General features: G+C 43.4%; 1 protein-coding gene across 4 annotated transcripts in view; it reads left to right on the plus strand.

Annotated features, from left to right (window-relative positions):
- Positions 1-5,861: 5,861 nt before the first annotated feature.
- SORCS1 (sortilin related VPS10 domain containing receptor 1) overlaps positions 5,862-16,179 on the plus strand; it is a 572,961-nt gene continuing 562,643 nt past the window's right edge. For 3 of the 4 annotated variants that reach the window (XM_062214026.1, XM_062214027.1, XM_062214028.1), the window contains exon 1: positions 5,877-6,434. In XM_062214026.1, coding sequence (XP_062070010.1) covers positions 5,877-6,434 — 558 coding nt within the window. Of the gene's footprint in view, positions 6,435-16,179 lie in introns of all 4 variants that reach the window. The other variant, XM_062214029.1, reaches the window with a different exon arrangement.

The following is a 16,179-nucleotide window of genomic DNA, read 5'->3' on the forward strand; positions in this document are numbered from 1 at the left end:
CCCAGTATCATGTTGGTCATTGGCACTGCATTCTGCTTACACTGCATGCCCTGCGGGTCTACTGAATTTGGATTCAGTACTAATCTCATTCATCTTTGGACCACTTCCTTGTAAAAGAAACAAACATAAATAAAGCCTCCTTGTGATATTGAAGCTTTCTTTCCTCCTCTTCTCCTATCTGTATTCCCAAAGCAGTAAAAGCAAAATGTATCCCCAACTTTAGATACCCGGGTCTATGTTTTCCTATTTGTATTTTCAGAGAAGTTAAACTAGAAGAAGTGCTATAAAATTGGTTTTGTGGTTTACTACATCAAATTCTTTTGATGTTGTAGTGACAGTCTAGGGGAGGACAGGAGAGGGAGAGGGAGAGAGAGTAGGAGAGAGGAGTAGAAGAGTAAGAGAGAGACATCATATAAGTTACTTTTTATAGTTTTGAGATCATTTTAAAACTATAATGAAGTTTTGCTAATGCATTCTAAGAGTTTTTGGTAAAGGTATATTTTTAAAAGTCTAATAATATCATCTCTAAATAAAATTACTTAGTCATAGTGCATACTTTATCTCTTTCACATTAAGTAAGAATATGTAAATGAAAAAATATATATGCATATGAGTTAACACAATGACAGTGATATTATTCCATGCTTTCTTTTGCTATTTAATTATACAAATCATCCTGTGAAACCTGAAATGATTGTGTAAGCAATGCATAATAGCTAAACCAAAATAATGTGGATTTATAATTCATGTGTATACAAATTGAAGACAGAATAGAACTAAATAGTTGTGGGGGGAGGAAAAGAAAATTCGGTTCTAAGTCTTGATTCTAACTCTATGACCTTGGATAAATGTCTTTTTATTCTGTAAGATGCAGACAAAAACTGCCCCCTACCTATCTTTTGGAGCTGCTGCAAGATTTATTAAACTAGGTGAAAAAAAAAAACAAAACAAAAACTGTTTAGAGGTCTGATGAGAAAGTTACATATATAAAAGAGGCAGCATTGTTATCTCCACCAGGAGGTACACAAAGTTAACTTTCCTAACATCTCAATGAGTTAGGTAATCTTGATCCTGCTTATACAGATAAAAGAGTTTAAGTCCTACTGATAAAGCCACCTTAGTAAGGGTGTATGAGAAGAGATACAATTTCTGGATTCAAACGTAGGCCACTATTTGTTGATACCTGACAGTATTTTAAAAGCAATTTTTAAAACCCCATCTTCCCTTTGGCATACAATGAGAATAGGCTGCATATGATTCTTTCTGTGGTTCTTCATGGAATTGATCTGAAATGCAAGACACCTTGTCTCAATGGTATCCAAGGGGAGCCAAGTATTTTGAGAGCTATTAAAAGACATTGTTCTAATGATGAGGCATATAATGTGATTAAGTGCAAGCTGAAGCCAAGGTATCTGTCAGACACGGAGAGAGGGGAAAAAAGGGGAATCCAGTGTGACGGTTAACCTGTAGCTCCTGCAGTATGTGAGTATGTGAGTAGTATATACACCACTCTCTTGAACATTACTCCCCATGCACATACCAAATAAAAGAAAATGGAAGTGGAGAATCAATATTTCCTCTTAACCTAAACAAACTTTTCCCCTTGTTTTTAAAATTACTTGCTGGACATTACTAAAAGCAATTCAAGGTGCTAATTAGAGTGCCTGGCATATAGTAAATCATCAATAAATATTATCTTTTACCAGTACAACTTGGAGGAGGGAGAGTATTGCATAAATCAAGAATATATTAGGACTTAGGCTATCTTTGTAGTAAGCTTATTCCTTGCACTAAATTGTTCTGTGACACTGGGTAGTAACATCTTCTGTAAGCTAGGGGAAATTTAACTGAAACAAACTTATTAAAAAACAAGAAGAAAATGCATGAGCTAGTATGTTTAGCATTTTCAGCATAGTTTCTAGTGTCGGTGACTGGAAGTAATACAGCTTGGCTTGCTACACAGGAGCCATTTGTCCAGCTAGTCATTATTTATCAAACACTTAATGAACCAGGCACTGAGGAAGACAATGGGCATAGAGCAGATATTAATAAACAATATATGGTCCTTAGTCACATGAAATTTTGGGGGAGAAGTTACTGACAAACAACAGATTCAAATAAAATAAGAGGTAATAATTTATACTAAGAAGAAATAAGAGAGGAATTTCTTCTTTAGGCAGGTGATCAGGGAAAGTCTTTCCAACGATAACTATACTTTAAATCAAAGTCTCAAGAGAAAAGAATCAACCATGTGAAGTGGGAGTGGTGATGGGCATTCTGGGCAGATGGAGCAGCACAAGTGAAGGTCCTGAGTGAGGCAAATACTCCACACAGCAGAGGAAGCTACAGCCCAGAATGGCCTGGCATATGGGCGAGAGGAGAGAGCCTGGCCCAAATGTGATTGGGGAAAAGTACCTGATAGGCAATGTGGGGTGGTTGGAAACGATTCTGTTTGCAGTGGTGAATTGGTACATGCTATTAATCAGTGACAAGAAATTCTATCTCTTACCCTTTTTAAAAATTACTTTTGTTGCTTTGTTGGGAAATGTGGCCAAATCTCTTTGATTACTGAAATACTCATATTTAATTTATTTCTATATATACATGCACACAGGTATTATATTCAAAATTACATGCTTTATGTTAATGAGTAATTAAATATGAGCACAGCTAAATTTTATTTTTAATTAACATTAAAATATCATCAAGTTCTATTATTTTCTTGTTGTACAAGAAATGGATCCATTTAGTGCTGATGTTCGGGTGCTTGTTTCCCACTTTGGAGATGACTGTTAGTGAGTAATGGAGGAACACAACAATTGTGGAGTAGGAAGAGCAGTAGAGAGTCTGTTGTGCTCCTCCAGGTGAGGAATGATGCTAATTTAGACTAAGCTGTAGCATATTTTTCATATGTGCAATGAAAAAAAACTTTTATGGATCTATGTTCCCAACTGAACTTCAGTATTGTTTTCCTAATAAGTGACCACTCTTAATGTGTGTGTGTGTGTATATATATATATAATAAAACCTATTGGGTGGCTTAGTGAATTGATGGATTAAAAATACCTAGCAACAGACTTTTCCCTATGACTAGCTCATTCTTATAGTCTTCTGGAAAAGAGTAACAATTTGGGGAACAACTGTTACTTTCCCATTTTGCAGTTGACAAAAGTCTTTGGGAATCAGAGTAGTTATATATATATATATTTACATTTTGTGTATATATGTGTCTATAAATTTCTTATTCATGCATATACATATATATAGAGAAAATGTATAAGATATATATATATATAATATCTGGAGCCAATTTAATTGATATTTGTGTAACTGTTTTCTCAAATGAATAATCAAATTCTTAAAATATTTTTTGACCTCTATGGACTCCCAGGAAATGGACTGCAAATGCTTTCACTTTAAAGACATCATTCTAACAAGTGTTTGGAAAGAGGAGAAAATTGCACAGTACGGGAAGAAAAACTCAGCCCTAGTTATACCAATTTTCTTCAGGAAGAGATTCATTTTGAAACAATGACTAATGCCAGAAAACTTCCCTCCACTAAGTTCTTCTTTTCCATTTTGCTGTCTTCAGTCTTCTAGCTGGATGGGACTTTATTTGGGTTCTGATTCTTTAATCTGGTTTTCCTTTCTTGGAGGAATTCCCACACACTTATCCAGACTGGAAAGGAGGTTAGCAGGGCATAGAAAGAAGTCATTAAGCAAATGATCCTGCAAAGCTCTAAAACCCTTTCTGAGCAAAGGAAAAGGACTGCGCTGGGCTTTGACAAAGAGAAGTTGGAATCTGGGAGGAGGGAGGACCGCTGGCTCTTTTCCGCATCCAGAAGCTAAACCCTGCAGCCAGTGCTCAGCGTCAGGATGATGCAGGCGTGTGTAGTGAAGGTGCTTTTGGGAGAACACTCCCTCTGTGTCTTTTAATGACAAACAGGACGCTCTTTGTCCTTTTAGCCATTCAAGTTTAATGGCTGACAAGCTTGCCCTTCTTGCATTTGGAATTCCCTTGCATTGGTTCTATAAGAATAATAATTTAGGCGAATCTTTTCCAAACACCTCTCTGGACTGATATAATGGAAATTTCTCTTGGACAGCATCAGAAATTTTCATTAATTGAAGAGTAATTGTCAGTCTTTATTACTTTCAAGTTGGTCTCAGCCCAAACACACAATTCAGATTTTTCCAGTGAGGTTACCATTCTAATTGTGAAAATGAGCCAAAAATGTAATTATAAACTGAAATAAGTGTGTTTTTGTTACATCCTTCATTTATTCAATCAGTAAGCATTTATTAAATAGTTCCATAATAACGATGTGCTTAAGAGCATATTATTTACTAATATTAAGACTATGCTCAACTCTTAAGAGCAAAATATCTATTTGGAAAGGGCTTGAGTTTTGAGAGTCTTTGTAATTTTCAAAGCACATTCACCTACTATAAATCCTCATCTGAACTTTTGAACAGCAGCAAGGGAACTGGGCTGGGCAGATACTGTAACACACACTTATTTAGTTTTAGGAGTGGATGGGATTTTAAAGGTCATCCAATGGAACCACTTAATTTTAAAGCATAGGAGCTGAGAGTGACTTGTCTGAGGTCTCCCAGCAAGCCAGTGGCAGAGCAGGCAGCACTGACTGGCTGTCAGGGATTTAAAGGCATGTGTTAGTAGCACTGGGCTAGACCTCAGATGATACAAGATAAATATAGCATCGTGCCTCTTTTCCTGCATTTATCTGATGTAGATGTGCCTCACAGACCTGTAATAAATATTTATAGAATTAATGACTGCCAGCTCTCCCACCCTTCGGGGTCCTGTGCCAAACGCTAAGGATAAAACGGGAAACAAAATAAACGGGTCACTTCTTCCCAGTTGCTCACATCGCACTTCTTGTCCTCAATGAGTTTGCAGTCTCTTAAGGCAGCCAAGATATATAAATCCGCCTACACACCACTTGGTGGAATCTTAGTTTTGGGAAAAGTGTTCCCTCAGATATAATTGCGTCCAGGAAGATTGGGTTCAAAGACAGCGAGCGCTTGAGGAGGTCAGGAAAGACAGCCAAGTGTGAGAATTGATGAGCAAAGTCCCAAACTACCACACACACACACACACACACACGCGCCTTTAATTGCATCACTCTGCCGCTGCCTTCCGGATCTCTCCCCTCCTGAGACACAGGCTTTGCTCGGAGTAAGGTCACGACGCCAACTCACCGAGGAGAAGAGGGGGGCCAGGACGGAAGCCCCCCACCCCGCCCCAGAAAGAGAGTGGAAGACGGAAACAGCAGCAGAGACTGACAGAAAAAAAAGAAAAAGAAAAAGCAGGACTGGAACAGCCCCCACGCAGCGGCAGCTCCGCGAGCCCCAGGGCGGCCGCCCCCACGGGGAGCGTGCGCGGGCTCCTCCCGGGGCCCCGCGGGGGCGCGGCGCGGGCGGCGGCGCGGAGCTCCGCGACTGCAGCGCCCGCGAGCCGAGGGGAGGGTCGGCGGCGGCGGCGGCGGCGCAGCCAGTCCCGGCGGCCCGGTGCGCAGCGCAGCTCGGCGGCGGGACGCGGCTCCCCGAGCCCCGGCAGCGCCCGCCCTCCCGCCCGCGCGCCAGCGCCCGCTCCGCCTGTGACTTCAGTTCGGCTCCACCCCCGCGTGGCGGCGGCTCGCTCCGTCCGAACCCGCGCTCGGCACAAACCCAGCCCCGGCGAGCGGCTGCCACCTGCCCGGCGCCGCCTCCGCCCGCCCCGCCGCGGCCCAACTTGGATGGAGTTGGGATCCTGAGCGCCAGCCGCCGCCCCCCGCCACCGCCGCCTGCGGAGAAGAGCCCCGCGCCGCTGCCTCCGGTCTGGGACCCTCTTTCCGCTCCTCTCCGCTCCCGCGATGGGAAAAGTTGGCGCCGGCGGCGGCTCCTCAGCCGGGCTGAGCGCGCTCCTCGCCGGCGCGGGGCTCTTGGTGCTCTGCGCCCCGGGCGCCTGCGGCGGCGGCTCCTGCTGCCCCCCACCGCATCCCAGCGCTGCCGGCCGCTGGCCCCCGACCCTGGGACGCTTTCCTCACCGGGGGCCGCCGAGCGGGGCTCCTGCCACGCCCCTGACCTTCCCTGCGCGCCCCCTGTTTACCGTGGCCCCCGGGGACCGAGCGCTGTCCCTGGAGCGGGCCCGGGGCACCGGGGCGTCGGTGGCAGTCGCTGCACGCTCCGGCCGGAGGAGACGGAGCGGAGAGGATCAGCAGAAGGCGGAACGCGGAGGGGGCGCCGGCAGGAGCCCCCGGGGAGCGCTGAGGGATGCAGGGCAGCAGGAGCCTGGGACTCGGGAGCGGGACCCGGACAAAGCCACCCGCTTCCGGATGGAGGAGCTGAGGCTGACCAGCACCACGTTCGCGCTGACAGGCGACTCCGCACACAACCAAGCCATGGTCCACTGGTCTGGCCACAACAGCAGCGTGAGTACAGTGGGGCTGAGGGCGGACGGGTGGAAGACGGCAAGGGGGCAAGGTCGCCTGTGGGATCTGACGGGAATTTGGGGCTTCCGGACTTGGGGGATGCTGCAAGCCGAAGAACCACCCCCCCTCCCCCCGCCCCGAGGGCCTGCCCCCAGGAGTTCATGCTACCTACCAGGAGACCAGCCTCCACCCTTCCCCCATCCTCCGCCAATGCCAAAGCCTCAAACTAACAGGCAGATTCCTATTTGGTGTTTTCTTTGGTGGCATTCCGGTGTGGAACTGGAGACCAGGTGAACAGAGGGGGTTAAAGAAAAGTACTCCCGACACAGAGAGGAAAGGGTTAAATTTTCAGGTAGGCTGCCATTCCCTCAAGTGACTTTTCCCAGTACTTGCAGACTTATGGACTGCCTCAAGTCAGAGCAAGCCTACATAGGTAGGATTTGTGTTTTATTTTTCTGCAGAGCCCTAACTCCTTCCCCACAAGGGAGAACTGCAGTGAAAGATAACGTGTCCTTTCGTGTGGGCTCTGTTTTGGGGGGAGAGTGGTGATGCAAGTTCCAGGACTGGAAGTCTCCAGCACTAGCAGGTGTGCTTTGAGAGCAGGGCTCCCCAGGCTGGGCACCGGCAGTGGCTTCCTGTCGTGGTCAGGTTCAGAAAGATCAGCTAGAGCCCGGGGAGGACTCCTTGGTTTCCCCACTGCCTGGCCCTCTCTAGTGAAGAGCAGGTCCCCTGGATGAAGCCAAGGGAAGGGGTTGCTGTGTTCCAGAAGGGGATTCCAGGGGACAGGTCCACGGTTGTATCAGGGAAGACTGTAGAATTTTGGGAAAAGCCTGAAGGAATTCTTCCCATGTAAACTGAACCTACAAACTTCAGTGGGCTGGAGTGGTAAAGCAGCAGTTTTGCTGGTCATGGCTGAAGATGCTGTAAATGTGTGGAAAGTTCTCCAGCTGCCACGAAGCTAACAAGAAGAACGTTAGAAACCAAAGATTGGTGAAATGACAAACCCCAGAGGAAGCCCCAGTCGGGTAATGGAGGGTATAGCGTGTGTAGTACGCACAGTCTGTGCAGCCTGGTAGCCTGCAGAGTGTTTTCCTGTGTGATGTGTTTGCTGGAAACCTAGCCACCCAGGGAGGTGCCACTTGAGTGAGTTGTGCTCATTGTCAGCTTTTTAATGGCAGTTGTGAAGATGTGAATATAACAGTCACTTGTTATGGATTCCCTGTGTTAGCGCAAATCATGGTAAATAGTGTTTTGTCTTGATGCCAGCGCTGTGAGTACCTGCAGTTTTGCTTACCACCCTGCCTTCACGCAGAGGCCATGGTTCCTAGGGTTCTCAGCAGTGTTTTAGTCAAGCAGCTGCAGCTGAAATTCCTTCCATTCAAGTCTTGAGACCCTTGCCCTCATTCCTGACGGGTGTGTGGAGTATCGTAACCACTGAAATGAATCCTCTGATTTGAACTTGAGTCTTCTTAAACTGATGGAACAACTTTTTACGCTGCTTTCAGTGATGAACGCAAAGCTGCTGGCCTGAAGACGAGATTCTAAACACATCAGTGTGTTAGCTCTTGTTGTACTAAGAAGAAAGAGACTTTGCGCTCAAAATGTTTCTGGCTTTTAATGTAATTCAAGCAGTAAAATGTCACTCACCCATTAGACCTCTACTTCAGTTCCTCTTTGAAAGATCTTGGAAAGAGTGAGAAAAGGAGAGTACATCTTTGGCAAATTTTACTCTCCATTTAGGAAAGGGTGCCAAACACTGCCCATCTTTCCCTCTCTCTTCTCACTCTTTCTTATTTAATGGTGCTCCTAAGTCCAGCAGGCTTTGTTAGGGTCACAGCTTAGGAGATCAAGGAAGGTCTGAGATAATGCAGGAAATAAAGTGGCAAGTGTTAAAGGTTTGAGAATTCAAAGCGTCTTAACTAATGGGGTGAGATTTCTACCTCCAGAAGTCTCCCATTCCATAACAGCACCACCCTGTCCCAGCCCAAATTGGGCCTTTTAAAAACCTGTGCATACAGATAGTGGAGAAAGAGTGTTGATTCAAGTCCACTAAACAAAGCCTGCCCATCCTACTTATGTGGACCAGACTCATTAGAGACAAAATTTAACATGCTTTTTAAAGGGAAGGTAGGCAGAAACTTTTTTTCTTGACTCTGTGGAAAATAAAGGAGAATAGAGAGCTGAGTTCTTATTCTACTTCTACTTTAAACCTGAGAAGTTGATTGTGCTCTGAGCCTGGCTCTCCTCACCTGGGAGGGCAGGGGGCGGTGACTGTCAGATCAGTTATAGAAAACTACATGCCCGGACACACATCAGAGGGCACTGTGGCTGTAAAGCCCTTTGCACCTTTTTGGAATTCTGAGCGCTGCACTGTCCTCCTACGCGAGAAACTCACTAAAATAAACCTGAGGACAAGATTGGGCACCCCCGTTTTTTCCCATTGAGTTGTCCTCCCCATAAATCTGCCCTCCCGCCATTCAGGGCCACAGGCGATGCCTATCACCTGAACCTGTCTCAGCTTTAGCTAGAATCCTTTGGTAAGAAGAGCCTCTGATTACAATAACACCTGCGCTGGAGGTGCAAATGTATGGTAATTAAAGGCCACCTGTCAAACTGGTGCGGGATTCTGTTCACTCACCTCTGCCCCGTCTCTTTTCTGCCCCCTCAGCTGCTGGACTTGTGCAGTTGTGTTAAGACATGACTGTTTTGCCTATGCGTGGGTGTAATGTGATTCCTCTAGACTGCAGGCTTTTTGCTTGATGGAAACGGTTGCTAGAGTTGGTGGAACACCTGGGGGGGATCTTCTGGCATGAAAGGTGCTGGGTATGAATCATTTGTCATGAGCTTGGTGTCGTAAGCAAGAACATATTGTTCCCACCCTACTCATCCCAGGCCTGCTGTGCCCTGATCTAAATTTGTGTAGTAATCCTTAGAGTGTTAAAAAAATATATTTTCCTGTATACATATATATATATACACATATATATGCATAATGGTATATGTGTTTATATGTTATTTTCAACCAGTTTCAAAGCACTACATTCAGTAATCCTCATAAAATCCTTCTTAGGTAGTAAGTAGATGGCAAATGTTAATTTATCTATTTTAAAAGATTTATGCTGGAGTTAATTTGAGCATCTCAATCCACTTCTTTGCTCCTTTCTCACTGGCAATCGTGTTAAAATATTTGTTAACTGAGGCTTTTATTTGACTTATATTTTGCCATGATGATGTCGTCAATGCTCTGTTTATTATCAGCATGGTGGTCTGGCTGATTTCCATGTATCACTTTGTCTCTCCTTGTTCAGGGATTTGACATGTCTCATCCAACCATAATGAGTAAATTGAGTCCCGAGAGGGGTCACATTTTTAGGTAGATGCCTTACATTCATCATCTCACTTAATTTTCACAACAATATCATGAATAGGTATTATTATTATTGCCATCACATGCAGGGCATAACAGAGGCTTTGGAAAGCTCAGTGAATTGCCAAGTGGATACAGGTGGTAAGAGGCAAGGTGGGGGCTGGTGTCCAGAGTGATCTTACTCCCAAAGCCCACAGAATTGCTTTTCTTATGAACTTTTAGGTAGTACAGAAAAACTCTGACCTTTTGGCATCTGTCTTAAATAATCCTATCTTGAGTTGATTTTTGATGATGGTGGAGGAGGGTATCCTCTTAGCTGGAAGCTCCATCTCCTTGCAGGAAAACAAGGATGTTAACATGTGCCTGTCACGTTGCACTCTTTACCTTGGGTAGTGATTTGGTTGTTCTGTTCTCCACCCACCTCTTCATCTTTAGTGAGAGATGGGATCTGCACCTGGTGATTCAGTGAGCACGATGCACCCTGCTATCATTCAGCTTTCGAAGCTGTGTTCTTCAGCAGTGGTTTCCTTTTTGAATCTTACTTAATGGGAAATCTGATCTTATAGAAAGGTTGAATATGAACACTTAATTTTGCCATGCACTTTGACAGTTTTTTTAATCTGAATCTTTTTTTTTCTTAAGTAAAATATTTTAGTTTTCTTTAGTAAGCCCATACTACTCCTCTCCTGATCAGTATCCTGGTAATGGATGCTAATGTGATTTGCCATGGAAGGTAATAGGTTTGGAAGCAAACAAATCTGAGTTTGAATCTTAGCACTCCTATTTAATGGCACATTGCCTCGAGCAAGACAAATTCTTTGAGCTTTGTGCTCTTCATCTAAAATATGGGGATAGTATGTCCTTTGCATGCTTCCTTTGAAGGTTTGACATTATGTATCCAAGTTAACTTGTATGTAGTAAGTGCTTAATATTATTTCCTTTTTTAGATGAATAAAGTACTGTACTAGGAACTTAGACTACTGGGTTAAAATTCTAGTTGTGTATCAAAATAGGTAGTCAGGCATGTTGAATGTTTGTGAGCTTCAATTTCATCCTCTGTACAGTGATACTTAATGGGAAACTATTACATGTTGATGTTAACATTGCACTTTGTTTAATTTGTAGTTATTGTGATCTTACTACATTTCAATAAAGTGCCCTGGGAATGTTAGGTATGCAGATATAAACAATGACCTGACATATCAATGAAAAGACCTTCATTTCACACAGATTCTTCTTTTTCCAATAGTTTATATGCATATTTACTTATGCAAAATCAAGAAATTTGAGATCTGAGCAGGTGTTCAGCCAAACATAGTTTATTAGATTTATTATATCACATCTTCATGAAACTTAAGGAAGTTTCTGTCTTAGGACCAAAGGTAAATGCTTTATGTGAAATTGAGAAGTAAATTTATCTTAGATATGGGATTTTCTAGAACAAATGAAAAGCTGTCTTTGGAACTGTGTTCACATGATTTTAAAGAGAAACTCCAGAAATGCATAGGCTAGGGTATAAAAGCAGATAGAATAATCTGATTTCTTTAAGAGAATAACAATGGCTGACATGTAAGGGGTAATTTCTGTGTGCCAACATATGTTAAAAGTCTTACAGAAATGATCATATTTATTTTTAATTCCACAAATATATTCTGAGCTCCTAATATTTGTCGGTCACTGGTTTACCAGCATTTGCTGAGTGGTGCACAAACATGAAAGGAAATAATCCCTGCCTTCAATCAGTGCCCAGTCTTGTACCCAAAGAATTCTAAGAAGCAACAGGAAATCTGTGCCCTCTGAGGCATGGCATGCTGTCTCTTCCTGAGGAGGGAGGGTGGCTTCCAGCTGGGTCGCTCTTCCAGCTTTCTTGCAGAGTGGGTGCTCCAGCTGAACCTTGAAATATGGAGAAAAGTGTAGCAGTTGCAAATCAGCACAAGGGTTTCCTGAGCTGACTGGATATTGTGTGTCGAAGTTGAAAGAAGAGATGTAAACATTTCTGTCTACAACCAGAAATGTAACCTAACTTAATTAAGAACTACATTGAAAGTTTTAAGCTTAGAGATAGTTATAAATATACAATTTAAGTCAAAATTGACAAATCAATCTTGTAGTAAGTTCGGAGCTATTCCAAGCCCAAGAAGAAAATAAAAACCTACAGAGCCACTGAAAGACATGACTGCCCATATTTGCACATGAAAACTCAGCTGGAGTCATCACTGTTTCATTTTTACTTTGCCATTTTTCCATACACACAGATTTCATGAAACGACTTTCTTCTGTGTAAGTTCTTAATCAGACACATTACTATCCTGGCTGCCTGGAGGATAAATGAATTTGCCACCTCACCAGTTTATGTTAAGTATATGACAAGTTTTTGTCCTTTGTTTATATTTCAATTACTGTCCTGTGTATCTAGCAAGAAAATGTGGAAAAGCCACCTGTAGTTCCTGAAGGGCAGTCTGTCCAGACAGCATCTCTGCCATGGTTGCAGTGGGTGGTAGAGAATGTGAGGGGTGCTTGGCACCTGGGCACCGTGGAAGCGTCCTGACTGCTCTTGGGGAGCGCCGCCTTTGTCCAGGTGGAATGGTGAGAAACAAGCTGGAATCTTATTGTGCAAGGTTTATAATCAGAAAACACAGCCTGTTCTCTAATGTAATCAGGGAGGAAAGAAAAGGATGTGAATGCTCTGTAGGAAATCCTACATGAAATTTTACACGTGTATAAAAGAACTTCTGTCTATTGCTATAGCACTCCTCAATGTTGTTATACCACTTTAGATCAGTTATGGCCCTTTTTTCTCTTTGCAAAGTGCTTCCGTTTTTGGCAATTGGAACATTACTTCCGTCACTTCACTTTTATTCTCCTCACTATCCTTTAAGATAGGAAAGACAAATATCATCTACATTTCTCAGAGAAGGGAACTGAAATACCACTGTTCACCAGGCAAGTGAATGGAGGAAGAAGGCCAGAAACATTTGATTACAGTGTACAACTGATTCTTGGTTTGGCTCTCCACTGTTTAGAGTGCAAGAGTTTGAATCCAGGTGCATCTCAGCCCGGTGGTCTGTCTGAAGCCTCCGCACCTGTGCTTAGGGTCACCAGCGCAGGAAGAAGTGTGAATATTGGCAAAGGAGCTCATGAGTTCTATGCTCAGCTCTCCATGTTATTTGTCCTGGACTTCTGAGCAAGTAACCTCTTGAAAAATCATACTCTTGATATTATTTAAGCATTTAAAACATGACCTTAGAGAAAGACAATGGGACATGTTGGACGTGAGGGTCCCAGCAGTAATCTGTGTACCGTATGCATTCCACTACTAAGGGACTTCAGCATGGCTGGGCTCATGGTCCCCAGGGGGATGGCAGGCTAGAGGGGGTTAGCCACCCGACCTCTTCCCCTCTTTAGTTGTCTTATGTTGGTCTCAGTTGAAGCAGGTGAAGGAGTGCCTGTTGACAGCAGTGGCTTTGACTTTCTGGAGGATGTACCCGAGTTACCAGCTGTTGTTTTCTCTGCTTCTTCCAGTGTATAGTGGGGTGGGTGGGAGGGAGACAAAAGCACAAGGGAGTTTGCTGAGTACTGGGGTGAGACATGGTGATTGTCACGGTCCTCTCAATGATCACAGTGAAATAACCGCCAGTTCAGCAACCTGCCTCCTCCGAAGCGTGTTCCGGAGCATCAACACATTGTTTCACTCAGACCCCACAGCGCCTTTGCAAGCCAGGTTCGTTTTAAAGCTGTGGAAGTCAAGGCTTAAAGAATGTCCCCAAGGTTATTCAGCTAGAGAGTGGCAGAGCTGGAATTAGAGCTTTATACCCTTTCTAGAACCAAAGCTCTCCCCACTAATCACGCTGCCCCTTTGTATTGGTTTATTTTTGAGTTTCTCTGGGGAGAACCCCACAGGTCAGGGCAGAGAGGTGGTAGGGAACTCCTGGTCTGAGTGATTCATGTTAGCACTCTCTCCCTTTTCCATCCCCCTGTTCTCAGGTCACTGGCCTTGTACCCTTTGTTTGCAAATAAGCTACTCCATGATGCAGCTTGACCAAGTCCTAACCTCTGCCCATGCCCCTGAGCAGTGGGACTGGGGTTAACAGTGCATGTCATTTTGTTATCCTGGGAGGGTGTGTGGGATGTGCTGTTTGATTTCTCCCTGCTGGCTAATGACCCTGGTGAAGCAGTGTGGACAATTTGTATACTTTTTAAGAAAGCACTAGTAAGAATCATGTTATCAGACACCAGCTAATCATGTTGTGCCCTTGAGCCACTGGATTGATGCCTCTAGTCATCTTCCCCTAACCAGAGTATCAGGGGCTGTTGAGACACAAAATCGTGGGCCATTAATCCTTCTGCTCCAGGGCTTATGCAGGGGGAGGGGACCATGATGAAAGCAGAGGTCTTCCTGTTAGCTCAGCAACTCCCACCACACACCCCAGATTAGAATCATTAAGAAGGAGGCTATTTTAGGTGTGTTCTACAGGCAGTTTAGAAATCTATCATCTGAAATCCTCTTGCCCCGACTTGTATTTTCCTGAAATGATGGTGTTAATTGTTAACTGGGCTCTATGGGCTCTTTTATGGATACATAGGGCAGTATTTCTCAAAGTACTGTTCCCAAGGGGTCTGGAGCAGGAATCAGTAATCTTTATGTTTTACAAATTCCCTAGGAATTTCTCTGGGACCTTTATGTTTGAAAATCATTTCCTTAAGATTTGCATATGAGTTTTAAGGTCCTGGAGTCCCTTCCATTGTCTACATAATTTTATGATAATATGCTTTAGTTTTTCCCATGGGGACTTAAAGCCCGCAGCTTTCCTTAGCTCCTCAGTGAACAGTATGACCTGAGGTTTCTATTATTCATTGTATTTTAGAACATTCTGTATTCTTGGAATCCACACAATGGGCAAAATTTATTTTAAGTAACAACAAGGGTATGTGATTTCAAATATAGCACAATCCTTATTAATTGGTTTGAGGCTCTGTCCCACTATCTACTTCCCAATGTTTATGGGAAGATGTAATTAATTGATACATTTATGACAAAAGGTTAATTAATGGCTACTAAGTTATAGCTAGATGGGAGGAAAAAATGTCCAGTGTTCCGTTGCACAATAAGGTGACTGTACAAAATGACAATATATGATTTTTTGAAAAAAAGAAAAAGCTAAAAGAAATGATCTTGAAAATTTTCACCATAAAGAAATGATAAGTGTTTGATGAATTAGATGTATTTGTCCTGACTGGACATTACTTAATATGTACATGTACCAAAACACCACATGACACTGCGTAAAACATATCCTTTTATATAAAAGTAAGAATCTGTATAAAATAAACAAAGGTTAGTTTATTAGGGTGAAAAATAATTTTGAAATCTATGCGTGTTTTTTCATAATGCACATTTTCTAAGAAAGTAGTGTAAAGTTTTTTTATATGTAAACCTGGGCCATTAACATTGTATCTCAGTGCCTCAGGGTAACAGTGAATGGCACACTTGGTATATGCTCTTAGTTGAGGGTTAAAATACCGAAGGTAGCATCTAGCATTTAGTAAGTGAACAATAAGGGTTAGATGTTGTTGTTATCATCATTCCATTAATATTAAAGAAAATAGTAATAATGTTCAAGGATATTCTACTAAAAGATATTTTCAACATGTTGTTCTGGATAGTGCTCTTGTTTCTGCATTGTATTCTTTCACCCTGGTTCTATTTTATTTCTTTCCTTTTTTTTTTTTTTTTTTTGACAGGCAGAGTTAGACAGTGAAAGAGAGACAGAGAGAAAGGTCTTCCTTCCATTGGTTCACTCCCCAAATGGCCGCCACGGCCGGCACTGTGCACTGTGCCGATCCAAAGCCAGGAGCCAGGTGTTTCTCCCGGTCTCCCATGCGGGTGCAGGGACCCAAGCACTTGGGCCATCCTCCACTGCCCTCCCTGGCGACAGCAGAGAGCTGGCCTGGAAAAGGAGCAACGGGGACAGAACCCGCCACCCCAACTGGGACTAGAACCCCAGGTGCCGGCGCTGCAGGCGGAGGCTTAGCCTAGTGAGCCGCGGTGCGGGCCTGGTTCTGTTTTCTTATGAGGGACACTGCCCTCATCTTTTTGGCATCCCTCTCAATATCTCTAGTTATTTGCACGTAACACTTGCTTACCAAGTATTTGCTATCATATTTGCTGTTAGTTTGGGGAGTACTGGCTTTTCAAGTAGTACCAACAACTCATGACCTTGTACTGTCATAGAATAATGAGGACATTAAAAGATTGGTTGAAAGACTGATTATAGGAAAAAAATATACATTTTTAATGAGGAAGTTTCTCACGAAACACCAAAAAGGAAAAATAAAACGGATTGTAAAATGGCACAGCTGAGTGCCCAGGGAATCAAG

Source organism: Lepus europaeus, chromosome 17, assembly GCF_033115175.1.
Source record: "Lepus europaeus isolate LE1 chromosome 17, mLepTim1.pri, whole genome shotgun sequence".
Classification (NCBI taxonomy): Eukaryota; Metazoa; Chordata; class Mammalia; order Lagomorpha; family Leporidae; genus Lepus; species Lepus europaeus.